The following is a 27,980-nucleotide window of genomic DNA, read 5'->3' as shown; positions in this document are numbered from 1 at the left end:
CGATAGAAATTCTTTTTTCTTCCCAAACCAACACAGATTCCGTTCTGGCTACTCATGTGAAACTCAACTTTTTGAATTTATGACTGACCTCCACCCAAACCTTGACTCCTCGTTCCAAACAGACATTTTTACCTCAGTTTTTCGAAAGCTTTCGACCGAGGTCCTCACCAGCGCCTCTTGGCTAAACTTTCCTCCCTTTCACTGCACGTGCTGATATTATGGATTCGCAGTTTCCTAACTGATCGTTCGCAATACACCGTCATCGACAACCATCCTTCTACCGTGTACTAAAGTTACCTTCGGAGTGTCTCAGGGCTCAGTTTTTGGGCCACTCCTGTTTCTTGTCTTTATCAATGACTTTCCTGTCGGCATTTCATCATCCATCCGTTTGTTCGCAGATGATTGCGTTCTTTACCGCCGTGTTAGTACTACGAACGACCAGTCATTGCTGCAGGACGACCTGAACTTGATACAAAGTTGGTGCTCGACCTGGCTCAAGAAATTTAACGAAACTAAATGCAAGGTTATGCACGTGTCCCGTAAAGGATCTAACCTGCACTTTTCATACACGCTAAACAAGACCGCGCCATCTGAAGTTGACTCCTACAGATACCTCGGCATAGAAATAACAAGTGATCTTAACTGGTCGAAGCACATTTCGTCCCTTGCTGCTAGCGTTTCTAAATGACTAGGATTCATCAGACGATCGCTCACATTTTCTCCCCCTAAGGTTAGACTAATCGCATATGAAACTTTCATCCGCACTAAACTTGAATATGCATCGAGTATTTGGAATTCCTATCAAGAGTATATAATTCATATGTTTGAGGCCATTCAAAATCGAGCTGCTCGGTTTATAACATCAAATTATGATTCTTGGATGAGTGCTACTAATTTCAAATCCTCCGTTGGTTTACCTTCCTTGGCATCCCGTCGTAAGATAGCAAGACTCTCTCTATTTCATAAACTTTATTATAATTTTCCCCAACTGCGTGAGAGCCTAATTATGCCCCCTTTAAGGTCATCGCGACGTTTGTTTGATTGCCGTAGTGTTCAACGCATTCATGGTTCAACCATTGCGTTCAATTCCTCGTTTTTGCAAGCTGCCATAGCGGAGTGGAATGCCCTTCCAGACAGTGTTGTGAATGAGGGTAATTCCATAAAATTTAAAGTAATGTTGGTTGATTTATTCCCCTAATAATTCCTGTTGAAGGCCCTTTTTCTTTCTTTTTCTTTTGTTTGCCTACTTACTCGCTTGTTTTTCTTTTGAAGTGTTGACACCTGCATCTGCATAAATTTATGCTCCAAACTTTGTTCTTTGTGACTTGATTACTGTTGCCCCCCCCCCTCCCCCTGTGTAATGCCCCCTGGGGCCCTTAAGAGTAAATAAATGATGATGATGATGATGATGATGATATTGCTGCAGACACAGTGAGCACTAGAATAATTACTAGGAAACGTAAGATTCGCTCTATTCGCTTAGAGAATTTATGCCCAAAAATTTAAAGTTTCGCATAATCGCGCATCTGCCTGCAACGAAGCTTGCAAAAAAAAAGTATACAACCTGCAGTCTACGTATCCAGGGATTTTTTATAATGAAGCTCATGCTTTTCATTTTGTTTCGCCAAGCCTGTTGCTGCTACTAAAGACCATCCGCTGCAGTACACAAGATTGTCGCCTGGCCAGGACGCTTCTAACCTCCCTTGCTGTTTGCGAAGTAAACGGCCTATTATATCCGAATGCTTGTTTTCCGGATCATAAGGATTTTACTTACCACTCTTGCGGTTCTTGTCCCACTTTTCCGTTAGCAGATCAAAGCCTGTTGCAGCAACAATAACCGTCGCAAGGACCGCCAGAAAAGCTCTGCACACAATTGCCCAAAAATTCGTTGTTTAAAAAAAACGGCACCTGGCATTTTTAGTGTGCCATAACTAGTAGCTGTGTAATATGAGTAGGATTTTCTTTCTTTTCTCTTTGCTGTTAATCATACAGCGCCAGGAAGTTCCCATTTCGGGGTGGATACTGTAAAGACGCATTTTCAGCTCTGTTTTATCCATATTTTTGCTCCTAATTGGAGAACAATGTAGTGGAAGTAGGACTTTTTCACCTCGAAAAATATCAGGGAAGTCACCAAAAAACTGCGTACCGAAATATACTTTTTTGTGGGAAAGTAGTGACCAATATCATATGAGACCGAAGAAAGGTTTTCCAGAAAACTACGAATTTTATTGGGTATTTCTCCGCAATATGCCAGAATGACTATTCGATACTACACTTTCAGATGAAAACTAACTGAAAAACAAAAAATATGCTTGTCACATTTAATTGCAATTAATAAGTGAATGTTAAACTCTTTGCCCCCTCAAATTGTTGACGACTGTACGTGTCTGTATGCGTGCCTGTATGGTGTGTACTTACATGATCACCGCTTGAGTACTGTTCATTCCGTCGTCCACACTTGTCACGCAGTTGTCGACAACAATCTTCGCTGCGCTACCCGCCACTAAGAACATAAGAGAAAATTATTTGTTGATAAACTCCTCTGTGTGTGCGTGTTACAAATTTACTGACGAGCGTAGGATGCTTGCTAAATCAGAAGGTGTGGCAGATTTCCACTGATTATTGCCTGTGTTAGTGGAAAGCATCTCTCGTAACACACAATCACAGGACGGTTGCTTTCTTGGACAACATGTAGCAACGCAACCTAAACATGCTAATTCACATTTTTCTTACCTCAAAAATGAAAAATGTAGCGCCAATCAAATCGTATTATGAACCGATTCTAGCGGAAATTCAGTTACCAGCACTTCGCAAACTATGCCTTTCTCTCATTAGCGATAAACGCCGTAGTAGCGCGAGATTTAAAACAATTACAGCTCCTTTATTCTTTTCACTCTCTTTCACTAAGATACCACCGGTACTAAAACGGGTTATTCACAATGTTATTAACAAATAAAATTGCTCAATGCATTTTCTTTTCTAAAACGAACTGAATAAATAGTAGATATAAAATCCGCCTATTGCCCCTCACCAGGGCATTGTTCTACAGGCTGTGAAATACCCTAAAGACAACACTAAAATACGTAGTTAAAATATGGTTTGTGGGGTCGAGCATTCCGGAGGTCTACGTGGTATATGAAGGACGCCTTAGTGAAGGGCCGCAGATTAATTTCCAGCATCTGGGGTATCTTGACGCGCGTGGCATCGCCCAGCAAGCGGCCGTTTTCGTGTTCAGCCTCCGTCGAAATTCGAGCACAGCAGCAGCCTGGGCTTCATCCTGCGACCTTATGGGCGGAGCAGCTGGACGCGCCAAGGCCACTGAGTCGCATCGGTTGTGTTTGGTGAACAGCGCGGAGCGAAAATGCGAGACAAAAAACTAAATGATCGTTACTGAAAATCAAAATGTTAATTGTTGCACCCCACATTTCGACCAGCAGGCTTTATAGGAGCAGTTAAGTGAAATAAGGCAGCAGGTCTTGTGTTGTTCAATTTTAGAGAACTTGCGATACATACTGGTTCGTGCGATGTTCGTCAGGTCCTGCGCACTGCATGAGCTGACGAAACACAGGCCGAGGCGAAGACCGGGCAGCTTCTTGTCGACGAAATAACTCCCAAATTTGTCTGCCTGAGAAAGCAAAGATCACAAGAGGTATAGTGAAGAGTTGAAGCCCAAATTTTTCTGCAAAGGAGCAGGAATTTGGGTGCAGCTTAATGCGTAATCTGGATTCTGCCGTTTCAGTTATCATTGACTACAGATCCTTGCAACGTCCTAGTGTTGGTTTTAGAAGGGGAGGCGCCGGAACTAGAGAAGGAAAAGGCGAGGGCAAACTAACAACTGAAATGCTAATAGAAAGTTGGTCTTTTAAGCTGAAATGCAGATGCGTGGAAGAATGAATTCACGGCATATATAATTAATGGACAGCGGCAGGCCGCGATGAGCATTTCGCAGGCTAGGCGGTACACAGATAGTGTTTCTTTTTTTTGGTCATGCTGATTTGTGGAGTATTCACGCATTCGGCGCTGAGTACTTGAAAAAGAGACAATGGCGCCTACCAACACAAACACACTGGGAGAACGACGCAGGAAAAATGACGACTTCATCTAAATTTATTCACTGAGAAGCCAGAAAATAAAAGGAATACCAAGGTATCTGCGGAATCGAGACCACTCACAATCAACAAAACCAGTCAAGATACAAAATCTCCCTCTGAAAAAGGGTCACGGTATTATTAACACATCTCTTCCCCTCGTTTTGTGTGGAAAGCTTCTCCTTATCTCTTTACTTTAGAAGCCTCATCTCATGAAACTGTGGTTCACACTTCCTGTAGTGCGAGCATTTTTCCCTTTGCGAACGGTCTCCCGCTCGGTGACACACATTGCATTCGGCACAAGGTTTTGAAAAATGCCCGCCTCCTACTTATTTTAGCGATCGCACGTGTTCAGCCTCACGGTCATTCACGCATGGCCCCTTTCGGCCTACATATGCCTTCCCTAAGTGGGTACAAATCTAGGCCTAATTGAAGTTCCTGTAAATTCTCGCTGAGGCTTGTTTAAACTAATAAAGAAGGCCTATTTCTTATTTTTCTGCGTCCTCTTCGCCTTTACATTTACTTTCTATTTTCTCTCTCTTCGAAGTCTCCTAGTGGCCCACGGGGTGATTGCTTCAGAGGATGCGCAAGACAAGGCTGTGTCGCATTCACCCACCAGGCCAACAATGTCCGACGGATGTCCGATTAAGATCCGTATCTCCGAAGCCAAATCCTGACATGTCCTTCCTGTCCTGCTGCCGCCACGGAGGCATTGCTCAGCCATGTTTTCGAAACATACCCCGGATGTTGCGCAGCACGCGACTTGCCTAGACGCAGACAGCTACCACCCTAACTACCCGCCAGATACACGCTTGTGGACACACGGGCCTCAACATCGAGCCTTGCTAGCATTCATTACTGACACCAGCCTGTATCTTGGCTTTTATTTACGCCAAAATGCGAATTTGGGGAACGAAAAAAAAAAACGAGCCTTCAATATCGCGAACGGTTTATTTCGCTGCGCTATGTTCGTTTACATTACCGTATATTTGCTAGTCTTGAATCTTGTATTGCCTTTAAGCGAAGAAAAAAAATGCCTTCGAGTGAATACCAAAGCTGAATTACAATTCTCGACATTTACAAACGTACTTTTATATATTCTTTCCATTTTATTCCTCCTTGGAAAAGAAAACTCCGTCGTCGAAAAGGCCGGTGGCTCAAAAAAAAAAGGCAACGGTGGCATCACGAGTTAGCGAAACTAGATAAACCCATCGCGAGCCTCGCTGAATTAAACAACAAAAATAGGTGCCGTTTGGATTTGGCTTTTAGCCTGTAAGCTCGCTTTTTCTTTTTTTTTGTCTTCGGCAAGCACTCTTCGCCGACAGTGGAGTCTTGTAATTGACGAATGAGTGTCTCGTCCATCTGTAAGTGGCACCTGTTTTCGGAAAAGAACATTCGACAGCAAGAGAAAGAAGCAATTTGTCATTAGCCCTCGTATGCTCTGAAGTAACACAGCGGAACCTTTCTTGTCAGGGAGTGGTGGCTGGAGGAAAGCAAGCGTGCGAAAATGCGCACTGGTGCGGTCAATTAATACTGGTGTTTGAAAAAAAAACCTTGAAGTTAGAAAAAGTTTGATGCGCCTTATCGTCGTGTTGCGCCTGTAGACCTAGCCTCTCCAGCATAACTCATCTGCTGGAGAGAATGGAGAGATCCTCCCTTACGATTCAGCTCACTCGAAACTGGTAAAAAGAAACATTGTAAGATCAACCTTCATAAGTTCTCTCACAAATTCCTGTGAGCACTTTTTGACAGACAGTTTTTCCCGTCAAGTTATTAGGCGAACGCATTCGGGATACCCGAAGCCCCTCCTCACATCGGTAGCGGAAAAACTCCTGAAAAGCTTGAAGTGCGGATGTAGTAACTAAGACGAAACGCAGCAGCGGGAAAAAATGGTTGCTGTCATTCCATTTCTTCACCAACTGTCGCACAATCTCAAGAAAATCGGTAAAAGAGCAGGCGTAGAAGTTGTTTTATCCGCCCCGTCGCGCCTCTCGAGCCTCTGCAACAAAGTCAATAAGACAGAAATGAGAAGAGGCTGTGCCGTTCGGCACCGGAAACCCTTTGTTGCTTGTGAACAGGGTGTTGTGTATAGGATTCCGTTAATTTGTGGCAAGGCCTACAAAGGCCAAACGGGAAGATGCCTCAACGAAAGGTTAATGGAGCACAGCAACGATTTATCAGGTTCCTCACAACGAAATCTACCCACCCACTGTCAGGGATGTGATAGCAAAAAGAAATGTGTTCCCCGTTTCAAGAGAACATCTGTGCTAAAAACGCATAAAAACCAGTTGACGCGCGAAATTGTTGAAGCTGCCTACATCAGGAAGTCTAGGGAAGGTTGTGTTAGCACTCCTTCAATCTCCCTGTCCGAAAAAGAAGTCGCCTTTTTCTCTGGTTTTATTTGATTTCACCCGGTTTTAGTGGCATCCTTTACATGGTTTCTGACCTTTTAGCTGTGTTAGTTGTTGGCGTTCATCTTTAGTTAACCTTTTTAGCAGTTGTTTTTGCCATTTCACCTAACAACCTCCGCTTCCCCGGCTTTATTATCCCATCGTGTTGTAGCAATGTCATTCCTGTGTTTTTATCTTTTTTTGCTTGTGTTTTCTTCAGACCTTCATGCACCCTCAGCCCTGTTGTTCCATGCTTTTTACATGTCTTTCACTGCTTTTTAGTCTTTCTTTGTTAGCGCTCATGCTCGTTGTACCCTTGATAACCCGGGAAAAATTGATAATATACTCGTTCGCGCTCTGATTGTGTTGTGCTTACATAAACCCCCAGGTGGGCGTTTCTGTGGCGTGTGTATTTAAGAGCGGGGCCTTGGGCATTCTTGAAATAAAGTTGATAGTTAAGCGCTCTGTCCTGTCCGCCTTCTGTCTTTTCCTAACCGTGTTCGCGCTGCTGAAATCGTATTTCTTCAATAGCCAGGTTAACAAAATAATCATGGTATTGATAAACAGCCAAATAGCTCTGTACGTCGAGCAAGGTGCCAGTGTCTGCCAGGACCTGATCGCACATCTGCGGCCTTCCAAGTAAGGAAGGATTTGAAAGCTCTTGGTCTTGAACTTCTCTCGTGGCATACCCCACTTTCGGCTGTTACCAAAACTGGCAATCGAAACCAACTAGCTCAGCTCCAGCGCACTGTCTTTTAAACGTCTAATGTTCGGCAACGAAAAGAACAGGAGGCCAAGGCTGAAAAAAAAGTACCATCCAGTCACAAAATCAACCATGCGCTTTCGAATCTGAATGAGTCGGGCCGGTTAATTTTTATTTAGAGTGGCGCCGCTGTTTTTCTTGCAGTCAGTCATTTTGACCTGTTTTGCCTGCAACTGAGAGCTCTCTTCTTTATTTTGTTTCGCTGATCACCTCCTTATGAGACCCCAGTATTTGAATTTACGAGTGCGATTTTTCTGGGTTTCATGTCTTATCCGCCCGGGTTTAAGGCACTTCGATTTCTTCCCGAGTAATGTTGTCAAATACGCCATAGAATATGAGTTCAACAGCAGTAAACACCAAGAGAGTAATAAGCCGGGGTAGTTGGTACATTCTTTGCATGAAAACAACGCAGCAGACATGACCGAGAAAAGAATTCACAAACACAGGCGTTGACTGTCAGCTCTCTGACGGTCTTCTTTTCTTGGTCCCGTCTGCTGCGCTGTTTTCATGCAAAGCAGGAAACACTTTCCCCTCTCCGCAGTTCCTTCATACCCTATTTATTTCTACAGAGTATGTCATAATTTCGTTAACAGGACTCATTGTCCGTAAGTTCGCCCGCGCTTGCGTGCGCGCCCGCATGGCATAGACAACTCGGACTCCCATGGGAATCTGTGCGTTGTGGAAGCTGAGGATTGCGCGTACAGATCCCGTGAAGACCGCAGAGCAACTTTGAGTCTGGTTTATTCGATACTTGCCTCGAATGGAGGAAATGAATCGAAAAAAAATGGTGCCGAAGACTGAATCAAAAGCGAAGGTTGTCATGAGTACAGAAGTGAACCGGAGTCATATAGGAAAGTACTTGAATGATATCCAACGTAGTCAAGAAGCAAGTTATCCAGGTTACCAAGGTCACTGGGAGTTACTGTTCTCGCTGCGAAGGCTCAGCGGCTATGACGCCGAGAGCCTTTGATCGGAGGAGTTGACGCGGCTTATCTGTGGTAATGCTCAGTTCATTACTCATTTAGATTTAAGACTTGAAGCGCTTCTTTATGGCGATAGCGCTTAAACGGCTTTATGATGTGGACAGTTTTGGCAGCTCTCTGGATGAGAAAAAGCGAGGTGTTTCCTGGTCCGAAAAAATGCCTAGGAACGCTTAATTACGATGTGTTGGAAAAGAGATAGCATTACTGAAAGTGTCGTCACTTCTGGGCTTTCCCTCCAGCTTATGGGAACTATCCGGAATGATGACGTCACTTTCTTCCAGCCAATGGGCGAATTTTAGGCCGACGACGGATTTTGGTTATGCAGGCTTCTAAGGCTGCACCATTAAAACAGTTTTTTTTTTCTTTATGACACTTGCGCACGAATTCGCTTAGCATTCTGTGTCATCAATAGTACAGCGTTGTGTGATACACTCACGCAAAACCATCTAGGAATAGAAGGTGCTTTCGTTCAAACGCAGGTATACCAGAACAGCTATGGTAACAAGCAAGATCCATCATGTCACGCATCTTTCCCACTGTCGTACCGGTCTTAGAATTGGGACTCTGGTTTTTTATGCCGGCATTAGCGCCAAAACACTGATGGATGTGAGAGATAAAATATGTACTGCACATTTAGACTTGAGCGAAAGCACGTGTATCTCAGCATAAACCGAAAATTATCAGCTCTGGGCATTCCTCAGAAAGCTGGCAAAAAAAAAAGTTAAAGAAGTACGCCCTTTTTAATGATGTTCGGCTACACAAGTTTCTCTTTAAACACGCTGGGAGGAACAACTTTGCATCATAATATGTAGTGTGCCCTCCTACGCTGATATAACTACGTATAGCTTAACCAGGCACTATAACGCATGTAAATATCCGACGTCTCGCTGAAACGTCGTAGCAACACGAGAGCAGCAGACTGCATCGCCTAAGAGGAGCTAAACTCTACAACTTACTCGCATGGACAAGTGGCTCGTCAGCGGCTCTCACTGATTACCTGGCCAACCATGGTAGCTCAGCGTACGATAGCCAAAGAGCCGGCGAATTGGCAAATGTTTTCCTCTACAATGCTCCATATAAGCTGACATGGGCAGTACTTCTCGCAGCTATGCTTACAAAAATATTATGCCTTTTCTAAGCACCCTTGTTGGGACCTTGCCATCGATCACTTCTGGTGTTCTTCTGGCACAGGGCATGCAACTTCTCGGGGCTTAGCATAATTTAACCTCCTTTCATGCTCATTCCCATGAAACAAGTTTGTCATTGCGCCTCAGTCAGTCGGACACTGACGGCGGATACCGCTGTTCATCTTCAATACGCTTCGTTGAACGAATGAGCATGAAAAAGGGAAAAATACAGTGAGAACCCAACAAAGGCTCACCCTCCTGTGGGTGAAAGCAATAGCCGGACGGATTTCTTCAAGGAAAGAGTCTTCGTCGATGATTGAGAAGCGCATATTGCAGTACTGGCCGCGCACTTTCTCTGCGCCATCTTCATCCCGAACCACGGTCTCGATGCACTCGTCGTAAGCGCCCAGCTCAGCTGAAGTCCCCTGCAGGAAACCTGTCGGATACTTGGCCGTGGCGTCGAATACTGCGTGAATGACGAGAAAGAGAGAGAGAGAAAAACTATTAGACATCCTGGGTCTGGGTAGTCGCTTCAGGCGGGTGGTTGAGTAGACAGACAAAAAACTTTCAACCACAAACCGTGCTACTACCGTCGGAAGGACATTAAATTTAATCGGCACAACTGTCGTTGCTCTAGTGAGTACAACATTGTGGCTGCCTTGCTGAGCTCGGGAAAGAAGGAGAGGGGCGTTTTTCGTCATGAGTTGGTAGCCGTAGATCTTAAGTAAAGGGTGTTCATCAATCATTTTACCGCAATGGTTGGGCGAAGCACTTTGACGCCGTTAACATCCTTACAGGAGGCAACAACCGTAAACTTTTGAGTTCATTGGCTGACCACGTGGACCTGGACATGGACTCGAAAGCTCCATCTGTTGTTTTGCGATCCATCTCGCTTAGCCCGCGTCATTCTCTTAGAGAAGCTCAGGAAGGGAAGAATGAGTAAGAGTGGGGAGCTGCTGTCACTGCCACTTTTCCCCCATTTGAATGAAGAAAAATTGGGGTTTTCGCTTCCTTCTATTTTATCTTTTTACTGAGTTTCTTATCAAAGCTTGATGGTTTCTACCTTCCTTTTTTTGTAGAGATTCGTCAGAGAGATTGCTTAACAATAGCCGTATCCTTGGGATATATCACTAACGTGCCGATGAACAGTTATTTATTTATTTATTATACCTCAAATGCCCCAGTTGGGGTATTACATGAGGGGTGGGCTTATTACAGGCTTTACGTAATAAGTTACACCCATGGGTAAGTTACACCCATGGGTACCTGGATTTGAACGCTCGATCTGGGGACTGCGCCCTCGCTCGCTGTATTGCTTCCATCGAGGAATCTGAGGTTCATCCTATTTTTGAACTTAACATATGCGTAGCCAAATTGTCGGAATTAAGTCAAACGTTTGTGCAGTGCTCTTTATTAAACGCCCTTCAAGAAAACAAACTTAACTGCACTCTATTCATCACTACTGCTCCTTCGTACATTATAAGCCTGAGTGACCAGGTTGTAGTTCACGCTGCTTTTTCTACCAACATTACCTAATGTTCTAAATCCAAAAAAGTACTGGTGCCATACGACAATGGAGAATAGATTAACATGAATTCCTTAACGATTTCGCCTCTACCTATCAACTACGTTCTAGTGAGTCGAACTGGTCACTCTTCAAACGCAAGTTGTTGCGTTTGATAAGACTGCATCCCTACAATCAGCCATAACCGAACGAACATGTTCTTCATGGCTATAAAACTAAAACGTTTAAACGACGATAAAAAACGCTTTTTTCGTTATGCCATGCTATCTAACACCAAATGCGCAGTGAAAAAATACCACATCAATGCCAAGCAATATTCCGTCCTCACTATCCAAACTAAACGCCTGTTCTTTTCTGACACCCTACCTTAAACGTTACAAACTAACCTGAAGCGCTCCTCGAAACATTTAACCCTGATGTAATACTCTTTCCCTCTGTTAAAGCACGTTCTCATCATTACGCGTATGTGAGGTACCTCACCTATCAAACTACGCCGTTTGTAGAGCTTTTACTAATAAAGAAACTCATGATATTCCTGATCTCCCGCCGTTACCGCTTCCAACAATAGACAGCGTCACCTTCAACTCACAAGGTATTCTTAATATTATCGACTGCCTAAATTGTCATCTTCCTACGGTATCGATGGAATTAAATCCAGATTTAAAAAAATAAGCACGTTTGCAACCTTATTCTTTCCCTCATTTTTCAGCAGTCGTTTGACACAGGCTCCGTTGCACATCACTGGTGAATTGGGAAGGTCATTCCAGCTTTCAAGAAAGGTGACCGATCATCCAAAGGCAATTGGTGACCCATTTCGCTAACTAGTGTATTCCCCAAGATAATGCAACACTCCTTACTCTAATGTCGCTACATTTATAACACTGCTAAGTTATACTTTCATCCAAACCAGCACGGATTCCGAAAAGGATGCTTATGAGAAACGAAATTAGTTTTGTTGCTGCATGAAATTCATTCCAATCTTGAGTACAATATCCCAACTGATGAACTATTCCTAAATTTTGAGGAATGTTGCGACAAAGTATCCCACTCCCGTCTCTTTCTTAAACTTCCCTCCTTCACCCATATGTCTTGAACTGGATTTGAAGCTTTTTAACCGACCGCATGCAACTTCTTTCGGCTAACGACTTATCATCTCTTACGTGTTCTTTCAGGAGTACAACAAGGCGCAGTTTTTTGGCCCTTGCTCTTCCCAATAAACCTTAACGACCTGCCTTCCACAGTAACATCCACCATCCGCCTTTTTGGCGATGACTGCGTACTCTAACGCCCCATAACTAACGCCGACGATTCTTCTGTCCTCCAAAATGACCTAGACAGCTTACATTAGTGGTGCACTACAAGGCTAATGTGCCTGAATACTGCGAATACAAAGACTGTACTGATTTCTTTTCAGCGCCAACGAAATTATACTCCACCTACTTATAAAGTTAACGATGTTACCATTATTTCCGTTAACTCATTTGAATACCTTGGTATCAACCTCACTAGTGATATGTAGTATTACCACGTTAACCACATTATAAATTCATCTAATCGAACAGTTACGTACCTCTGTCGTAACCTGCTCATGGCGCCTTCTTCCTCAAAATTGCGTATGAAATATTTGTGCGACCGAAACTTTAATACGCTATCGCTACCTGGACCACATGTCTAACCTAATTCAGCTCTTGAATAGGTTCGAGAATCGTTCTACTCGCTACATTTTTTTTTTTTCAGACTACTCAAGATACTCTAGCATATACGCCTTAAAATTTCAGCTGCAGCTTTTTTCTTTCGCTTCTCTTCGCCAAATTTCGCTCCTGTACATTTATCAAAGGTTTTTTCTTCTTGTTGTTCACCGCACGACGGCCAGCTCATTCAACCAATGTGTCAAATACCTGGCACAGGCCATACTAACAGCGCCATCCAGGATCGTGCCCGCGCTACTCCATCCCAGAGGTCAGTTTTTGTGCACACAGCTCACGACTCGAATGACCTCCCCAGCGCCTAGCGCAAATTCCTGATCCTGCTCATTTGAAGACTGCCATCGAGGAAGCTATATCATCTCAATGATTACCACGCAGCAGTAATCGTTAACCACCGTTTAAGGGACCACCCCTCATGTAATGTCCCGCTGGGGGTCCTTGAGGTTCAAATAAATAGAATAAATAAATAAATAAGGTAGTGATATCCCCAACAGGAGTTTCACATTTCTGGGTGCATTTTGGAAACATAACGGTGTGAAATTAAACCGCGAGGTCTAACGGGAAGCTATGCACCTTGAGCGGGCAGCTGCGGCCGCGGCACTAGCATGCTTTACTAAGGTTGATTTATTTCAAAAAATCCTGCGCAGCTAAGCTTTAAGATGGTGGGGTGAAAATTGCCATGCCAGTAGCAGCTTAGAAGCAAGTCAAAATCTCAGATATATTCCACATCAATGCAGCTGAGATTTTCGATGTTTTTTGTGCAGAGAAAAAAAAACACACTTAGCCGTATTATTTTCCCTACTTTTTGAGTTTTTCACTATGATGGAAATCCTTGACCAGCACTGCTATTGTATCATATTTAGGCTAATTACTGGGGCCTACCACGGTGTATTAGTGCGGTGTTCTGCTTTCCAGTGCCGTCTAAAATAACTCTTAGCCATCTACTTCGTCTTATCTTGTAGTGTTGGCAGGCAAACTATAAATTATCTGAATGAACTGCTCGAAATGATTGCGACGTGTAAAGAAATCTTTTTGGGATGTGAAAACGACAGTTCATCTGAGTCCTTTACTTGCGAGCAACTATACCAGGCAGAGGCAGTGTTAACATCGTCAAGGCAAAGTGGACGAAACAAGTTTAAGCTTTTCTTCACCAGAAGGGCTTTGTAGCCTAAAAATTACAAATAAAAATAAACTACGTCAATTGAGCTTTTTCATGTGAGACAACTGTTCGCTGAGAATCAGAAAACTGATCTACTCAGTGAAAAAAAAAGATTCCAACCAGTCCACAGCACTGCTGAAAGAGCCTAGTTTCTTTCCTTGGGCTGTGGCTACAGTTCCGTCTAGACAGAGCTCTGCCGCCTGCAGAATGCAACCAATAACCGTAGAAAGGAGTCCCACATGTCATTTAGTCCCAAGAGCTATACCTAAGCACGTCAGTCTCTATGTGAGGTGGATGCCTCCTCATGACAAACTGGACTGCTCACCTACTGGCGGGCAGGATTATTCAAAGTGTGGCGGGCTAACGAATAGTGCATGAAGGTCAAGACGCGTTCACTGCGGCGAGGGTTAACACCCGGAACACCGCAATTTATACAAAAATAGCACATAGTACGCCAAATCAAAGTCAAGAACCACTATTTTCCAAGGGCTATTAGTCGGAAGGGAGCGCCAAAATAATGGGCCATGTAGCATGTAGAATTACTGAAACAGAAGCCTTGCTTGGTGCATAGAATGAAAGCCGCATGCGCGAGTAAGTGTGGACGATTCCATATTAAAAATTTGTGTTGTCATCATAAACCCTGTTTGGATCTGTATACAGGCTGAAGTACGGGGAACGCGCATACTATATCCTTCTACACCTGCACATGGCATGTTCACCGGATAAATAAAGTTTTGTGCAGAATAAATTGCGGGAAATGCTGAGCACCACGACTCCTCGGCCTTGGTTTGCTAGGTTGAAATGCGGCGCGTGTGTGCTTCACGATTCGGCGAAGGCACTATTCTGACCTTTTTGCTCTTTATAGGTGTGGTTGCTCGAATTGTGTAGTTTTCTTCAAAAGGTTCTTCCTGAAATGGCTGTTTTTGCCGCTGCGATTTCAACCGAACTCAAGTTTCCTTGAAGGGCACGCCGCCTTGCTTTCGCTTGTCTTCGGGGGCCTGACGTAAGCTACAGGATAATGAATGGCATGTACAAAAACTTTCCCTTCACCTTGGCGGTCTGGTTCAAGGCGTACCTCAGAACGCATTAAGATGCAACTCAAGATGCAATTAAGTTGCAAGGTTGGTCAATCAGCCTTGATTAAAAACGAGCAACCGAACTGGTACGGAACATCGCAGAGAAGATGCAGGAGTTTGGCACTAGCAACCGAAACGTATGTTGAAACCCGCTGCAACTTGAATACCGCACGCGTATATGTGCACGAGAAATTAAGAAGAAATAAAACCGACAAATAGATAAATTACGCGCGAAAAACGAAGTCTTCCATCAAGTACGACGATATAGTGGAATCCGGCATGTGGAAGGCTGCTTCTTAAAAGAAAGTTTGACTTGAAAAAGCACTTTCTTATTGGGTACAGCAGTGGAAGTGAGAGTGGTGCACTCGCTCTCTTGTGAGAAAATGACAGCCGCTGCTTTTGCAGTTTCTCCTTGAAATGTTCTTTTTCATCAAACAATTTTTGTGTCAGTGTATTGGGTGCAAGAGCCACAGCGTATAAATAATCTTGGGAATGTCTATTATGGAAGAATTTATTATTTAATCTTGTGATTTAATTTCCTCCTGGTGATTAATTTTTTTTTTCATTTCTCTTCAACCCCCTGAAATTTCAGTCAATTCTCCGGTCATTTACTTTCTTGCACGCTCCTGGTGCACCCATGAACATGCCGTAAAGAATCAACAGCAGGTTTCAATAACTTTGTTTCATTTGTGAGTGTTGCTTGGTTGTCCTCTATCTCTTGTTCGCAGTTTTTGTTATTGGTTTTTAACTGTGCCCAAAGTTAGCGTGCAAAGCTACAAAAAAGTGAGCTTTTAGAATAAGGAACACTGATGCAGAAGATACTTGCTCCTACTTTCCATCACTGACACCGTTTTGTTTTATCGGCCCAGTTAGAATTTATCTGATCGCAGTAGGTGCACTCAGGCTCTAGTATGAGTACATGGATGCATTCGCTGCGCTCTGGACAGTCTGGTGTCCCTAGTCATTTCGTTCTGGTTGTCTCAGAGAGTAGATGCAATCTGAGTGGGCGTAGAATGGATGCATCCACTCATGCTCCACACCCATTGAGAGCATCCACTGCGGGAATAAAATCCCGCTGTAAAAATTCCATGGGCAAAAATTCACGAGGGCTCATGTGATCCAGGGGAAGAAGGGATGTGTGCACCGAAGGACCGGGGAAAGTACATGATGCAGCAAAAAGCGTACCTGGCCTATTTTTCGTCCATAACAGCACCTAACACATTGCCTGATTTATTAGTACAAAAGCACTTCTAGTCGCACTCCCCGGGTTTCAGCGGTGTCGGTGTGAAGCTTCTGTGCAGCAAGCGTAACTGGCTCACTTGGTCAGCGGACACCTCGATCGCGCTGTTAGAGTAGGCGGTGGACTCAACCTACACATTACTGCAGTTATGCGTCTTTCTTTTCTCAAAATCACCTGAAGTCTCACACTCCGTTGATATTAAACAAGTAAAGGAAAGGTGCCCAAGTGACTCCCTGGGTCAGCGGACCCCTCAGTCGCGCTCTGAGGCACGTGGCGGTGGTTTCCACTTGCAGAAACTTGTGCTTGCTCACAATTCATAGTGCTTAGCAATGCTAAACAACCGGAAATGTTTTTGCAAATGCTTCTAAGGTGTAGCATGGTCTTAGAGAAAAATGCCGTTCTGTAGCGTTTTTGTTCATTGGAAAATGCTAGCGTTGCAAAATTAATAACAGCACAGATGCTTTCCTACTTCAACCCAAGCTACGGCGTTGCTGAAAATGGTTTATGGTTTATGCGGGTTTAACGTCCCAAAGCGACTCGGGATATAAGGAACGCCATATTGAAGGGCTCCGGAAATGTCGACCATCTGGGGTTATTTAACGTGAACTCACCGCGGCCGGGATCGAACCCGCGTCTGTCAGGTCAGCTGCCGACCACTATAAACACTGAGTCACCGCGGTGGCGCTAAAAGGGGCTAATGCGCTTACACACAAATCAGCGTTATTACTCTGTTTCGTCGGCAACACTACCAACCCTGAAAAGTGTCATTTGCGGCTCTGAAGTATCCCTTGTTAATTCGTACAATTGCTCTCGGCCTCACCTTTTCTAATACTTTCAGTTGGTCAGCGCATGTAATGAACATTACTAACGACGCCACTGGCACTCTGGTTACTTCCGTCGAAACTTCCTACACACCTCTTCCTCGGTAAAAACGTTTACTTATCGCACATCTGTATGGCCTAAATTAGAAAAGGTTTGCTCATTCTTGATGGTCAGTGTGGGACCCTCAAGAATCTAGCCTTTCAAACATCCTCGAATGGGTTCAGACATGGCCAGATTTAGTTTTTGGGCCATTCCTATTATTCCAGCGGCCCTGCACTTAAATCCCAGATTAATCTTACTAATCTCAAATCGTGATGTCCAATCTTTAGTATGTACCATTATAACAAATTATATCATGCACCGCTTAATATTTCAGTCACTTTCAAGTCTAATCAGCCATTTCAAAGTCGTCTACACTTCCTCAGCAGAGACGAGCTGGCATATCCGCTCATTCATCGTGAAAACGGCGCGGAACTGGAAGAGTCTTCTCTTCTACACTGTGCACCACTCCCACCCACTGCAGTTAAAGGCTAACTTCGAATATCATTTAACTTGAACATTCTGCTCCTTCGACATGTAATTCCACCTTTCTATTGCATTTTAGCTATTAACAAACGAGCGAATAAATAAATAAATGGTGAATGCAGCGTTTTAAGGCTGTGCATGAAGAGTAAGGAAAGGAGATTTTTTCGACGGAAATTTTTTGCTTTGACATTCAACCCTTTGACTCACGATGACTCTCATACACGAAAAATTTTACGCCGAAGTAAATATTGATGCATTACGAAAAAAAATGCTATGGCACATCTGAAATATACTCTTGCTTAAACAGTACTGGTTAAGAACCAAGGTGAACGTAGAAGGCGTTACTAAGTTCACCATACATAATAAATAGCGCTGTACCTACCAAGTAACACAAAAAAGAAACCCTGAAATATAATAAACAAAGAACATGTACATATACAGGATAATAAATCCATAGGTCTTACAATATATTTGCGACTTTTGTTAAATACGTTAAACAAAAGTCACACAAACATCATCGAAGCACTTTGCGGCCTCACAGCTTAATATCTTTTTGGAAGAACGAGACCGGGGACCTTCAAGCACTGTGAGGTACGCGATTTTCACTACATCACGCAACCTGCCAAGGCTAGCGCGATAGAGAACACGTTAAAAAGCAAATAGTCAATCTGCAGTATACTTACGTCTCAGGGCCCATGGCTCCAGCTCTCGGAAGGCGCGCATAAACTGAAGCAACCCGAGGACGCAGTCGGCTGATATGTCGGCCTCAAGCAACTTTCGGGTGAAACCGCCACCTCCAGTGGACGTGAGCTTCTTGATCATGCTGCGAATATTGTCGAAGAACCTGGGCTTCTTTGTTGGCTGCATGGTAGACGCTGTCATTGCCTCTGAAGTCGATGGCTCAGTCTCGACCGATGCGAAGCCGGGGCTTGGCGTACTTCTGAGAGTTGAATTTTTTGAACCAGACGAAGCGTCAGACGCAGCGGTGGTCGCGTACGTCGAGTCAAGCGTCGCAGGTGAGGTAGCTGCAGTGATAGCCCCCTCCTTTTCAGATGCTTGTTCACCGTTGGTCCCTGGAATTTCAGCTGTGGCTGCTCCATCCTGAATTGTGGTTTGACTGTCGGGCAGCAACTGAGGAAACACATGTGTCGTTACGAAATTATCTGGCTTTTCAGTAACTGTAGACAATCTGAGACTGGTGGTCCACGCCACCACGTCGACGTTCGCTTTAGCAGTGACGCCAGGAGGTGCCACCGACTGAGCACAGCACGCAGTGAATAAGACAAATATTGTGCGATAAATAGGTTCCCTACGAGTCATTTTCTACCGGAAGCACTTCGGTGAAGTCTTCTGCCTGGCAATAAGTAATTTGCGCTGGACGCAAAACTAGTAGTGAGAAACGTTTAAAGTTCAACGATGGAAATCTTTGTATAGTAGCAGGGAGACGGCATTCTGGGGCACAAAACCGACAAACCAGGGTTGCGCAGGCTGCAACCGATGTAGTACCAGCCGCAGGTTTTGCTCCTTCGTTGCTTGTCCCACCAAACTCCTGCCGCGTCGGTGCAGGGGGCCGCTGTGAGCCAGTCACTCTGTATTAGGGCTTTTTCATCGTGACGAAAACATTTCCCAATCTACCCTTAAGCGAAGAAACTACATTCTCCACCCTCTCTTCTACTGCACCATAATCTTGCTCCTGCCATAAACGAAAAATATGCGGTCGTTTCCAGCAGGTCCGTGACACGTTTTCGTAAGCTTGAGAGAAATACATGTGGTGAGAGAGGGACGGCGATGCAAGCGCTACCATGTCGCGTGTGCGTCAGTGCCTCTCTCACATGACGCCAACGGCAGAGGGAAGCAATCATTCGTAGCCCGAGCACGCACGTCCTTACATTCATGTAGCCATGCTTTAACTGGAACCTAATTTAACCATTTCAGCGATAGCTGCCAGCGAAAGCTTATTCAAAGTGATGGCGATACTGATTCCGAAGAATCGCTGTTGTTCCCCTTGCAAAAAATATTGAACTTCTTTTAGGCAAAAAATTGTGAACATTAAAAGCTTCGTCTGCACGCACATATTTCATACTCATGTGCCCGAAGTAGGCCAAAGTTAATCTAAACCTGACTTGATACTTTTGCATAAAATATGTCGCAGCTTACCCGTTTGGGACAAGGAGACCAAGGAAGGAAAGGAATGCGTTACGATGCACCGACGTGAAACGAATCTCACGAGCCGTAGCTGGAAAAGTTATTTTCGACAAGAAACTCAATTCTTTCCTCTCCAGAAATAAAAGGAAAACTGTGAAGTAGGAAAAAGCTTCATAATTATCTCGCTCTGCTGCATGGTTTTCTGGTTGCTGGAGCGCACCCGTCATTCTTCGGGATGACATCAACAAAAGCAAGAGCCAAAATGCTTCAGGTCAGTGCTCCGTGGACGCACTGAGCAGCTGTGAGTGTGAAGTACGACGCATTAAGAGGCTTGGGAGCAGAATGCACGCAAAACAAAGAAGGGGAGAAAAACAGGAAAAAAATGCGATCTAGAGCTTTATGCACCAACGTACACCTTTCGCTTTAATCAGACAGAACGAAAGCAAGATGAGGAAACAAATGTTTTGCTTCAATAAACGCCACATGACCGATAGAATGTATTTACAGAACTCACAAAGAACTGGCATTTTTCGTCGTTGGCCATGGAAACAACATTTTAGTAGCCAGGGCGTCAATGCTGAATCCGGACTCACAGAAACGCGATCGGAATCAGAAGGACGCAACCTTGACTACTTCCTTGGCAGTGGACACCCGCAACGACGGCTCGCGCGCAAGTAGTGGCGTTACATCAGCCATGGGTTCAGTATTACCAGGAACGCTTATACCACGTTCAGTATACTGAAATGTGTGCAATGCTCTCGCTCTGCTTACAGAAAGCGCACATTTATTGTTTATTCCTATTCTTTCGTACGCCTGCCAAAACAGTTCCCCAAGAGCCTTTTGCAGCAAAATTACTGCCATCTTAAGTAACGCCAACAGATTTGCTTCAAAACATGCCTTCACGACTCCTCTTCAAAAAAATCTGTCTGAAGACACCTTTTACTGGGTGATATCAAACAACGCTTGGCTGCTGAGCACTGATCACCTTTTTAGTGTTTAGTTGATAGTTTGCCACCCAAATTTGTGAAACGTGCAATAACTCCTCCTGTAAGGGGATATATGTTCGCTTTCCAAGTTTCTTTGATTACGAGCCGCTCAGTGGCGGTAGTAATACCTTGTTTTGTCTGCATTGAAAATTTGTATGTTTTAGAGACTTGGAAACTAGTTAATGGCTGGTAGCTTAACTACCACTCAGTGTCATATTAATCTTCGTTGCAGTCATGAACCGCAACGAATGAGCAACTGGTCTTTAGTTGTTTGTCCAAGGCCTCGCTGTCTGTTTCGCCCGACTCCCTCTCCCTCCTACAAAGCATAATTGCTAATTTCAATAATCTCTGTGCATTTGACGATCGAAAACGCACTTGAGCAGAGTTAAAACAATATCGTTATTGACACGCGCGCTTTCACCAGACTTACTGTACAACATGTAGGCGTGTTGGGCACTCTCAGTCTTAAGCAGCCCCTATATATATATATATATATATATATAATTATATATATATATATATATATATATATATATATATATATATATATATATATATATATATATATATATATATATATATAGCACGAAAAGATAAACGTGCGTGGCTGCTAAAGGTAAAATGCGCAACTGAATACCGCTTCATTTAGGTAAACATATTTATTGTGAGTAAACGCTTGGGACAGAGCCTGAAAAAGGACAAGCTCTGTCCGAAACGTCGACTCGCAATAAATGTTCGCCTAAATTAAGCGTTTCTCAATTGCGTATATATATATCAATGGAGAATATTACTGAATACGTTATCACTTAAAGAAAATTGATTAGAAAAGCAGAAGAAAAAACAACCACATGCCGCCAGTGGGAACTGAACCCGCGACCTCTGAATTACGCGTCCGGTGCTCTACCTCTGAGCTACGGCGACGGCTATCAAATCTTCTGCTTTCGGGGTGTTTATGTTTACAACTAACTTAACGTTGAGACTTCATAAGCGCCACCCACGTTCGTAAGTTCGTAAGCGGCGGACGCAGTACGTCCTGAGTTACCGCAGGTGTGGCGTGGAACGTCAACGAACGGCGAAGGTGGAAGCTGTGTGAAAACCCTCTTATGCTCTTGTATATATATATATATATACATGGGACAACCAAGGGACACAGGGGATTTTAATTTATGTTATTTATTTTGTGGTGTTGATCAATTTAGAATATTACTGAATATGTTCGCACTTAAAGCTATTTGATTAGAAAAGCAAAAGAAAAAACAACCACATGCCGCCGGTAGGATGCCGCGGGTTTCGCTGATGAACACTCTCATGGTTAGGTTATTTGCAAACATAAATACCCCCAAAAGCAGCAGATTTGACAGCCTTCGCCGTAGCTCAGAGGTATAGCACAGGACGCGTAATTCGGAGGTCGTGGGTTCGGATACCACTGGCGGCATGTGGTTGTTTTTCTCCTGCTTTTGTAATCAAACCGCTACCATATTCAGTAATATTCTAAATTGATCAACACCACAATATAAATAAATATAGATAAAATCAATATATATATATATATATATATATATATATATATATATATATATATATATATATACTAATTTAGGACGGGTTAACGCTTAAAGTCACTATCCGATCAGAGGGAAGCAGAAGTGGCTCAAGAAATTAAAACTTTCCACAAGAAGTCTGCTATAAACCGACTTCTTTTTACACAAAGCAAATCGTATGAATGAGCAATAGATTTGAAGGGAAAGTGAAGGAGATTTTCCCTCTACCATAAATCATGTGCAGTGCCAGTACAGCTGCACAAACAAATGCAGGTTTTTTTGAGGTGGCGCACTCTAAGCCGGGGTGAGTGGAATTCCAAAAAAAAGCTAATAACATCATGGAAGACGTGCTTTCACAAGGGAAGCAGGAGTTATTTTCGAACGCCATTCAGTAGCAATTTAGGAAGAAAACAGTCTTTCGCCACCTGGGAGGAGCATCAGCGGAAGCACTTCTTTTCTGCTCTGGCAAACCTTTCGGCAATTACAGCGTAATATTCCTGGTTCCACCTCATTTCAAGAAATGCCGATATGAGTGCTATGTGTTCTCGCGCTTAGCAAAAGTTCCTGCCCGGACGCTCCGCCAGCAAAAGAGGTAAAAATATCAACTCCAGTTTCGATGACCAGTGTGCATTGGTTTATTCCTAAGATTAGAGTGCGCCAGAGTGTTCGCTTAGTCGCGCCAGCGTTCGTCACTTCTCGCTGAGGTTTGTTTTGAGCTGCACGCCATGCGCAACTCTGAATTTAGCTATCCCCAGAATGATGATTGCGTATGGCTGCATATGGATTTAAATGCCCACAGGGATCTCGTAGCTGTATGAATTTTAGGGAAAATTTATTCTTGCACATGAAAACACGCCCCCGCACAAAGAATTGGCCCACCAAGCTTAGTTTGGTTTCAGATTGTGAACCCCAGTAAAATTTTTGCGGCACATCAGCAGAGGTCGCAGACCAGTGGCGATTGACGATTTCCCAGCTGTAATCAGCTGTAGGCGAGAAAATACTGAGTCTGCATCGCTGAAACTTTGTTCTTGTTTTATGCATCGCTTTCTCTCTTACCCAGCAACAATTTAACGGTATGACACCCACAAAAAAGACAAGGTAAGACCAGAATCTTCTCTCCAAAACGAAAAAACTAAGCGTCCCATGATATGGCGCCATACACTGTGTAATTCGTCATTTATATATCAAGGGCCATACACTGCTCCTTGGATTCCCTCTTTCCAAAATAAATGGCAGAGAAATGATGTTGCTGCTGGGCAAAAATTATGTGATTTTTTTTTCTGGCTTGTCTTTAGCAGCATGTGATTAATGTCGCCTTTGCTACAGGATCAATTATTGCCGCTGCAGTCGACTATCTTATAGCGTGGCATGTAGACTGTCAGCAAGTGAACCATTTCGGGCCTGCAGTTCGTGATCAGTGCGCCTTGAGGATTTATTTTCCCCTTAAGCAGGGCAAGCTTTTTCTCTTCGGCTTTGTATCTCCCAGTGCGCGCGGAAAGTTTGCCGACTGCACAGATTTCAACTTAAAACAGTGCGCAGGGACAGGACACAGTCAAGAAACACACAGACACAGCACTGTTTCTTGACTGTGTCCTGTCCCTGCGCACTGTTTTAAGTTGAAAAATGAACCAACTGGCCCCGCTACTTCCCATGATGCACAGATTTCCTTATAAAAACTCTAAAGTAGGCCTGGAGATTTCCTACCTCGGCATGGCGTTGCGTGTTCATCTCATCAGACGGTTTGTTGGTGTATGCAAATCAAGGCCAGTGTTTATTTATTATTGGCGGGAATAAAGAACGCGACTCCGCATTCAATTTCTCCAGAAAATACCACCCGCACTCCACGAAAGTCTACAGACCAAATCTACTTGCTTTATATGTGATTGCGGCCAGCGAGCGCGACGATGGAGGGAGTACCTCTATTTGTGGTGTAATAATCAGGCCCCAATCGTGATGTCATGAGCCTCGCTCCCCATGGCCGGCTGCTCATCGAGCGGAGAAAATAGCGCGCTAATGAGTCGCTTTCGAGTGCTAGAAATCGCCAATAAATGCGATGTCGTTGGGAAAGAACAACTAGAGGTTGTATATTGGGGATCGAAGGCGGTCATTTGATTAAAGCGAGTGAATTTAGTAAGCTAACGCTTTTTTAAGTAATGATGACCGAATGCATTGAATTGCTCAAGCACCGGAGCAGAGTCCAAGCTTGAGTCTTCTTTCTGCAGAAGGTCGCATATCTCCAAAGCCCGCAATGAACGCAAGCTTAGAAAACCAGGTCTGCGCACGGAAACTGCCGCAGCCATGACGTTATAATGCTGAAAAATCGCAATTCTTATTGAAACGTGTATTAAGCAAGGAGTATGACGATAATAATTTGTTTTAAAAGGAAATGAATGACTGAGACCGACAGCGATTTTCAGCTGCCCAGGGTGGTGGCAAATTTGGGGTCTCTGGCTATGACAATATTGTGAACAAAAGTAGTCGCTGCGCATAGCGTTTCCACCTTGGTTACCGCTTTTTTTTTTGTGAGCCATCCTGTTCCATTTCGCCGGCAGTGCTCTGTGGCGCATGCCTCTCACGGGAGCACCATACGTGGACTCGATCTGTGCCCCCTTCCCGTCCGGTGTTTCTGATTCGCTCCCTCAGACGTAGCCATCGCCTAAGCTTCTGACGTGCCACTATCCCTACGAAAAGAGCGCTGCGACAAGGGACGAAGAAGGACAGGCGCTTGTCCTTCTCGTCCCTTGTCACGGCGTTCTGTTAGCAGTGAAACGATGTACCAGCTAGCTCATCTCTCTGTTTTGCTGCATTCACTTTCTCAATTGTGGAGCATTCGCAGTACGGGGAAGAGAGAGAGAAACCTAATTTATTGCAATATAAAGGGTAGGGAAATAGTACACTTGTGTCACAAATTCACGACAAAAGAACCTACAGTTCACCCATCCCAGTCATTCTGATAAAGACCTGTATCTGGGGGGAAAGCATGCCAATAAAAACCTTTACAGCGGCTACAATTTTTGCGTTTATTGCGAAATTCAGCGAATTCTAGCGTAAACATTATCTGTTATTTCAATCTCTGCTCTTTTCACCTTTTCATTGCCTCTCCACTTCTCGGTAGGGTCTAGGTGTACACCCTCTATAAGGCAGGTTCCACGCCTTACATATAACTTCTCATAACTCCTGTGGTCTCGCACAATCGATGTCACTTATGCACAGCCAAGACGCTTGTGCCTCGAGGTATGCTATGAATCGGACGTGTCACCTGCGCGGAGGGGCGATACTTCTATCACAGTTCCCATGATTACGCAGCAATCCAGCCTGACAAAGCCCTATTCTCCCTGCGAATGACTGACTCTAACACACCCGCTTCTGCGCACATACCTGGAACTTTTGGTTACGCATATTTGAGCTGTCCTGGCTTCTTAGTGTCGGGGATTTTTGGAATACCAACGTCTGCTCTCTTGACACCGCCCCACACATGACGTGGGTCAAGTTAAGCAGTGATAGTCGTATGAAGACTTCCTCTGAATGAAACGATGTCGGCGCCTTCGTCGTCGCCATAGCGCAAAATAACCGAAAATATTTTATTATACTTCGGCCCAGCTACGAGGTTTTGCCTTGGTGTACCTGAGACATTAAGGACGCATACTGGGCGAGGGGGGGGGGGGGGGAGCTTTACCGACGGTGAGATTTTTTCTCTACAATACAGCGATATCATCCGCTGCCGAAGTACGCCTGCAGTAGGCTGTCGACATCTAAGGCGGGGTTTACTGCAAACAACCACCAGCTGCGCATTGCGTTAACAGTATCCGAAACAGTAAGGCCATCTCAGTGAAAATATATGCCAGTTTATTTCCAAGCCTTCATTGAACAAGAGCACAGACTGTTAGGTGAGTTATCGTTGCGCTTATGGCGTCAACGTTTCCCTCTGTCCTCATCTGTGTGCGCTCGTACGGGATCTGCAGGTCACAAAATGTAACGTCTTTGCCGAAAGTAACCGGGCTACGGTGGTTCCTTTCTTAACCGCGCAGCGAAGCATTTACAGCAGCACTTATTTTATTTATTTATTTTATTTATTTATTGTGAATTTTTTCCTTTATATCCTGCCAGTACATGTATATGGCACTGATTGTGACCTGGTGTATTTTTGTTATGTAACGCCTCCCCCTTATGTAATGCCCCACCACCCAGGGGCCTTTAAGGGTCAATAAATGATGATGATGATGAATTGTGTCAACCCTCATTTTAGGGTTGCAAGAAAAAATGAAAAAAAAATGCATACTGCGGAGAGGGTCCTCCCACGGTGCACAAACCTGGAACCTCAGCAACGTCGTGGAGGAAGGCAATAGCCATGCCTTTGGCCAGGTGCTGATATTCGTTGGCAAAGTTAGTCAGGAGGACGTGGGTGCGGCCGTCACGTAGTTGGACGAGACCTCTTGCAACGGCAAGTCCCCGCTTAAGCAGCAGTGGACTATGGCTGTCCGCTAGGCCCTCGTAGTCATGAAAGAGGTCGTTCCGCACGAGCACCAGAACACTGCACCGCGGCGGCACCGTGACGTCGTTCTCGACAATGCGCAGAGCGTTGCTGCAGGGATCGCGGGAGTCAAAGCGCGCCACGGCCTGTTTGGTCGAGAACGTTACACGTGCCTCCTGAAAGTCAATCACAGCGCCGTTCGACTGCAGGAAGTCGATCCCCAGAATCAAGTCTCTGGAACACTCGGGGAGTATGACAAATTCACCAACGTACGTAAAACCACTAATCCCAACTCTAGCCGTGCACTTGCCCACAGGGGAAATTAGGTGGCCACCAGCGGTGCGAATGGGGGTCCCCGTCCACGGTGTCAGAACCTTCTTAAGTTCTCCAGCGAAGGCACGGCTCATAACAGAGTAATCAGCACCGGTATCGAGCAGCGCGGTAATGTCAGTGCCATCAATTGCCACACGCAAATCGGATGCAGCGTATCTGATACTGTCGCTGCCTCTCTCTGTCCGGGTATCGTCGGCTCGAGGGTTCCGCGATGGAGGATCTTGACACGTCCCGACGTCAGCGGCCTTGCCTCCAGAGGTCGCTGGTGTTAGTTTTCCCGACGCGGACTCGGCGAGCGACGGCCAGCAGAGCTACTCTGGCGGCCAGGGCTGGAAGAGCGATAACGGAGAGGCGAAGGGGAACGGGACTCGCGCCTTCCAGAGTAGGCAGGGTTCTGGCGTGCCCAGAGATGCTGCGCAATCTCATGCGGTCGTTCGCCGTTCTGAGGGCAGGGTGCGTCGGGATGGAAACCGCGAAGGCCCACTTGGCGGTACGGACAGGCGCGGTAGAGGTGACCAGGCTCCCCACAGTGGTAGCAGAGAGGCCTGCGGTCCGGTGTACGCCACAAATCCGACTTGCGAGGGCGTGGCCCAGCTGTAGCAGATGCGGTTGCAGAATACGTGGCGATGTTACTCACGGAGGTCGACGGGGTCACACCGTAGCCAGGCACGCTTGCGTGACATGTGCCGATGTTGCTCACGCCAGGCGTTGGGGTAATGGGACCGTAGCCTGTCGTGCGACGTACAACAGATGCGTACGTGGGTCGGTCATCGAACCGGGATGGCGCTTCGGGGACAGGAGGTGCCTGCGCAGCCTGTCGCACCTCGTCCCTGACAACTTCGGACAGCGCTGCCAGCGGCGCAGGTGCAACCTGAGGCAGATGGATCCGTTGCAGTTCCTCCCGGACAACGGAGCGAATTAGTTCACGCAAGGTGTCTGCACTGCCGCCGAGACACGACGAAAAGCCTTCGGGCACCATGCAGTTGATGTCCCGGTTGTACTGGCGGGCCCGTTGTAGCAGCGTCGTCTCCATCGTGGTCGCCTCGGTTAGAAATTCCGCCACAGTGCGGAGTGGGCTGCGCACGAGGCCCGCGAACTAC

General features: G+C 45.1%; 1 protein-coding gene across 1 annotated transcript in view; it reads right to left on the bottom strand.

Moving 5' to 3' along the window:
* LOC149354391 (uncharacterized) overlaps positions 1-27,980 on the bottom strand; it is a 112,531-nt gene that overhangs the window by 18,944 nt on the left and 65,607 nt on the right. Inside the window, exons 3-7 of the mRNA XM_089575974.1 lie at positions 18,088-18,661; positions 9,606-9,817; positions 3,514-3,625; positions 2,419-2,503; positions 1,775-1,863 (exon numbers count right to left, since the gene is read on the bottom strand). Coding sequence (XP_089432100.1) covers positions 1,775-1,863; positions 2,419-2,503; positions 3,514-3,625; positions 9,606-9,817; positions 18,088-18,661 — 1,072 coding nt within the window. The remainder of the gene's footprint in view (positions 1-1,774; positions 1,864-2,418; positions 2,504-3,513; positions 3,626-9,605; positions 9,818-18,087; positions 18,662-27,980) is intronic.

The sequence above is a fragment of the Amblyomma mixtum genome, chromosome 3, assembly GCF_055824585.1.
Source record: "Amblyomma mixtum isolate Tamu chromosome 3, ASM5582458v1, whole genome shotgun sequence".
In the NCBI taxonomy this organism is placed as follows: Eukaryota; Metazoa; Arthropoda; class Arachnida; order Ixodida; family Ixodidae; genus Amblyomma; species Amblyomma mixtum.
This window is presented reverse-complemented; position numbering and strand designations above follow the sequence as displayed.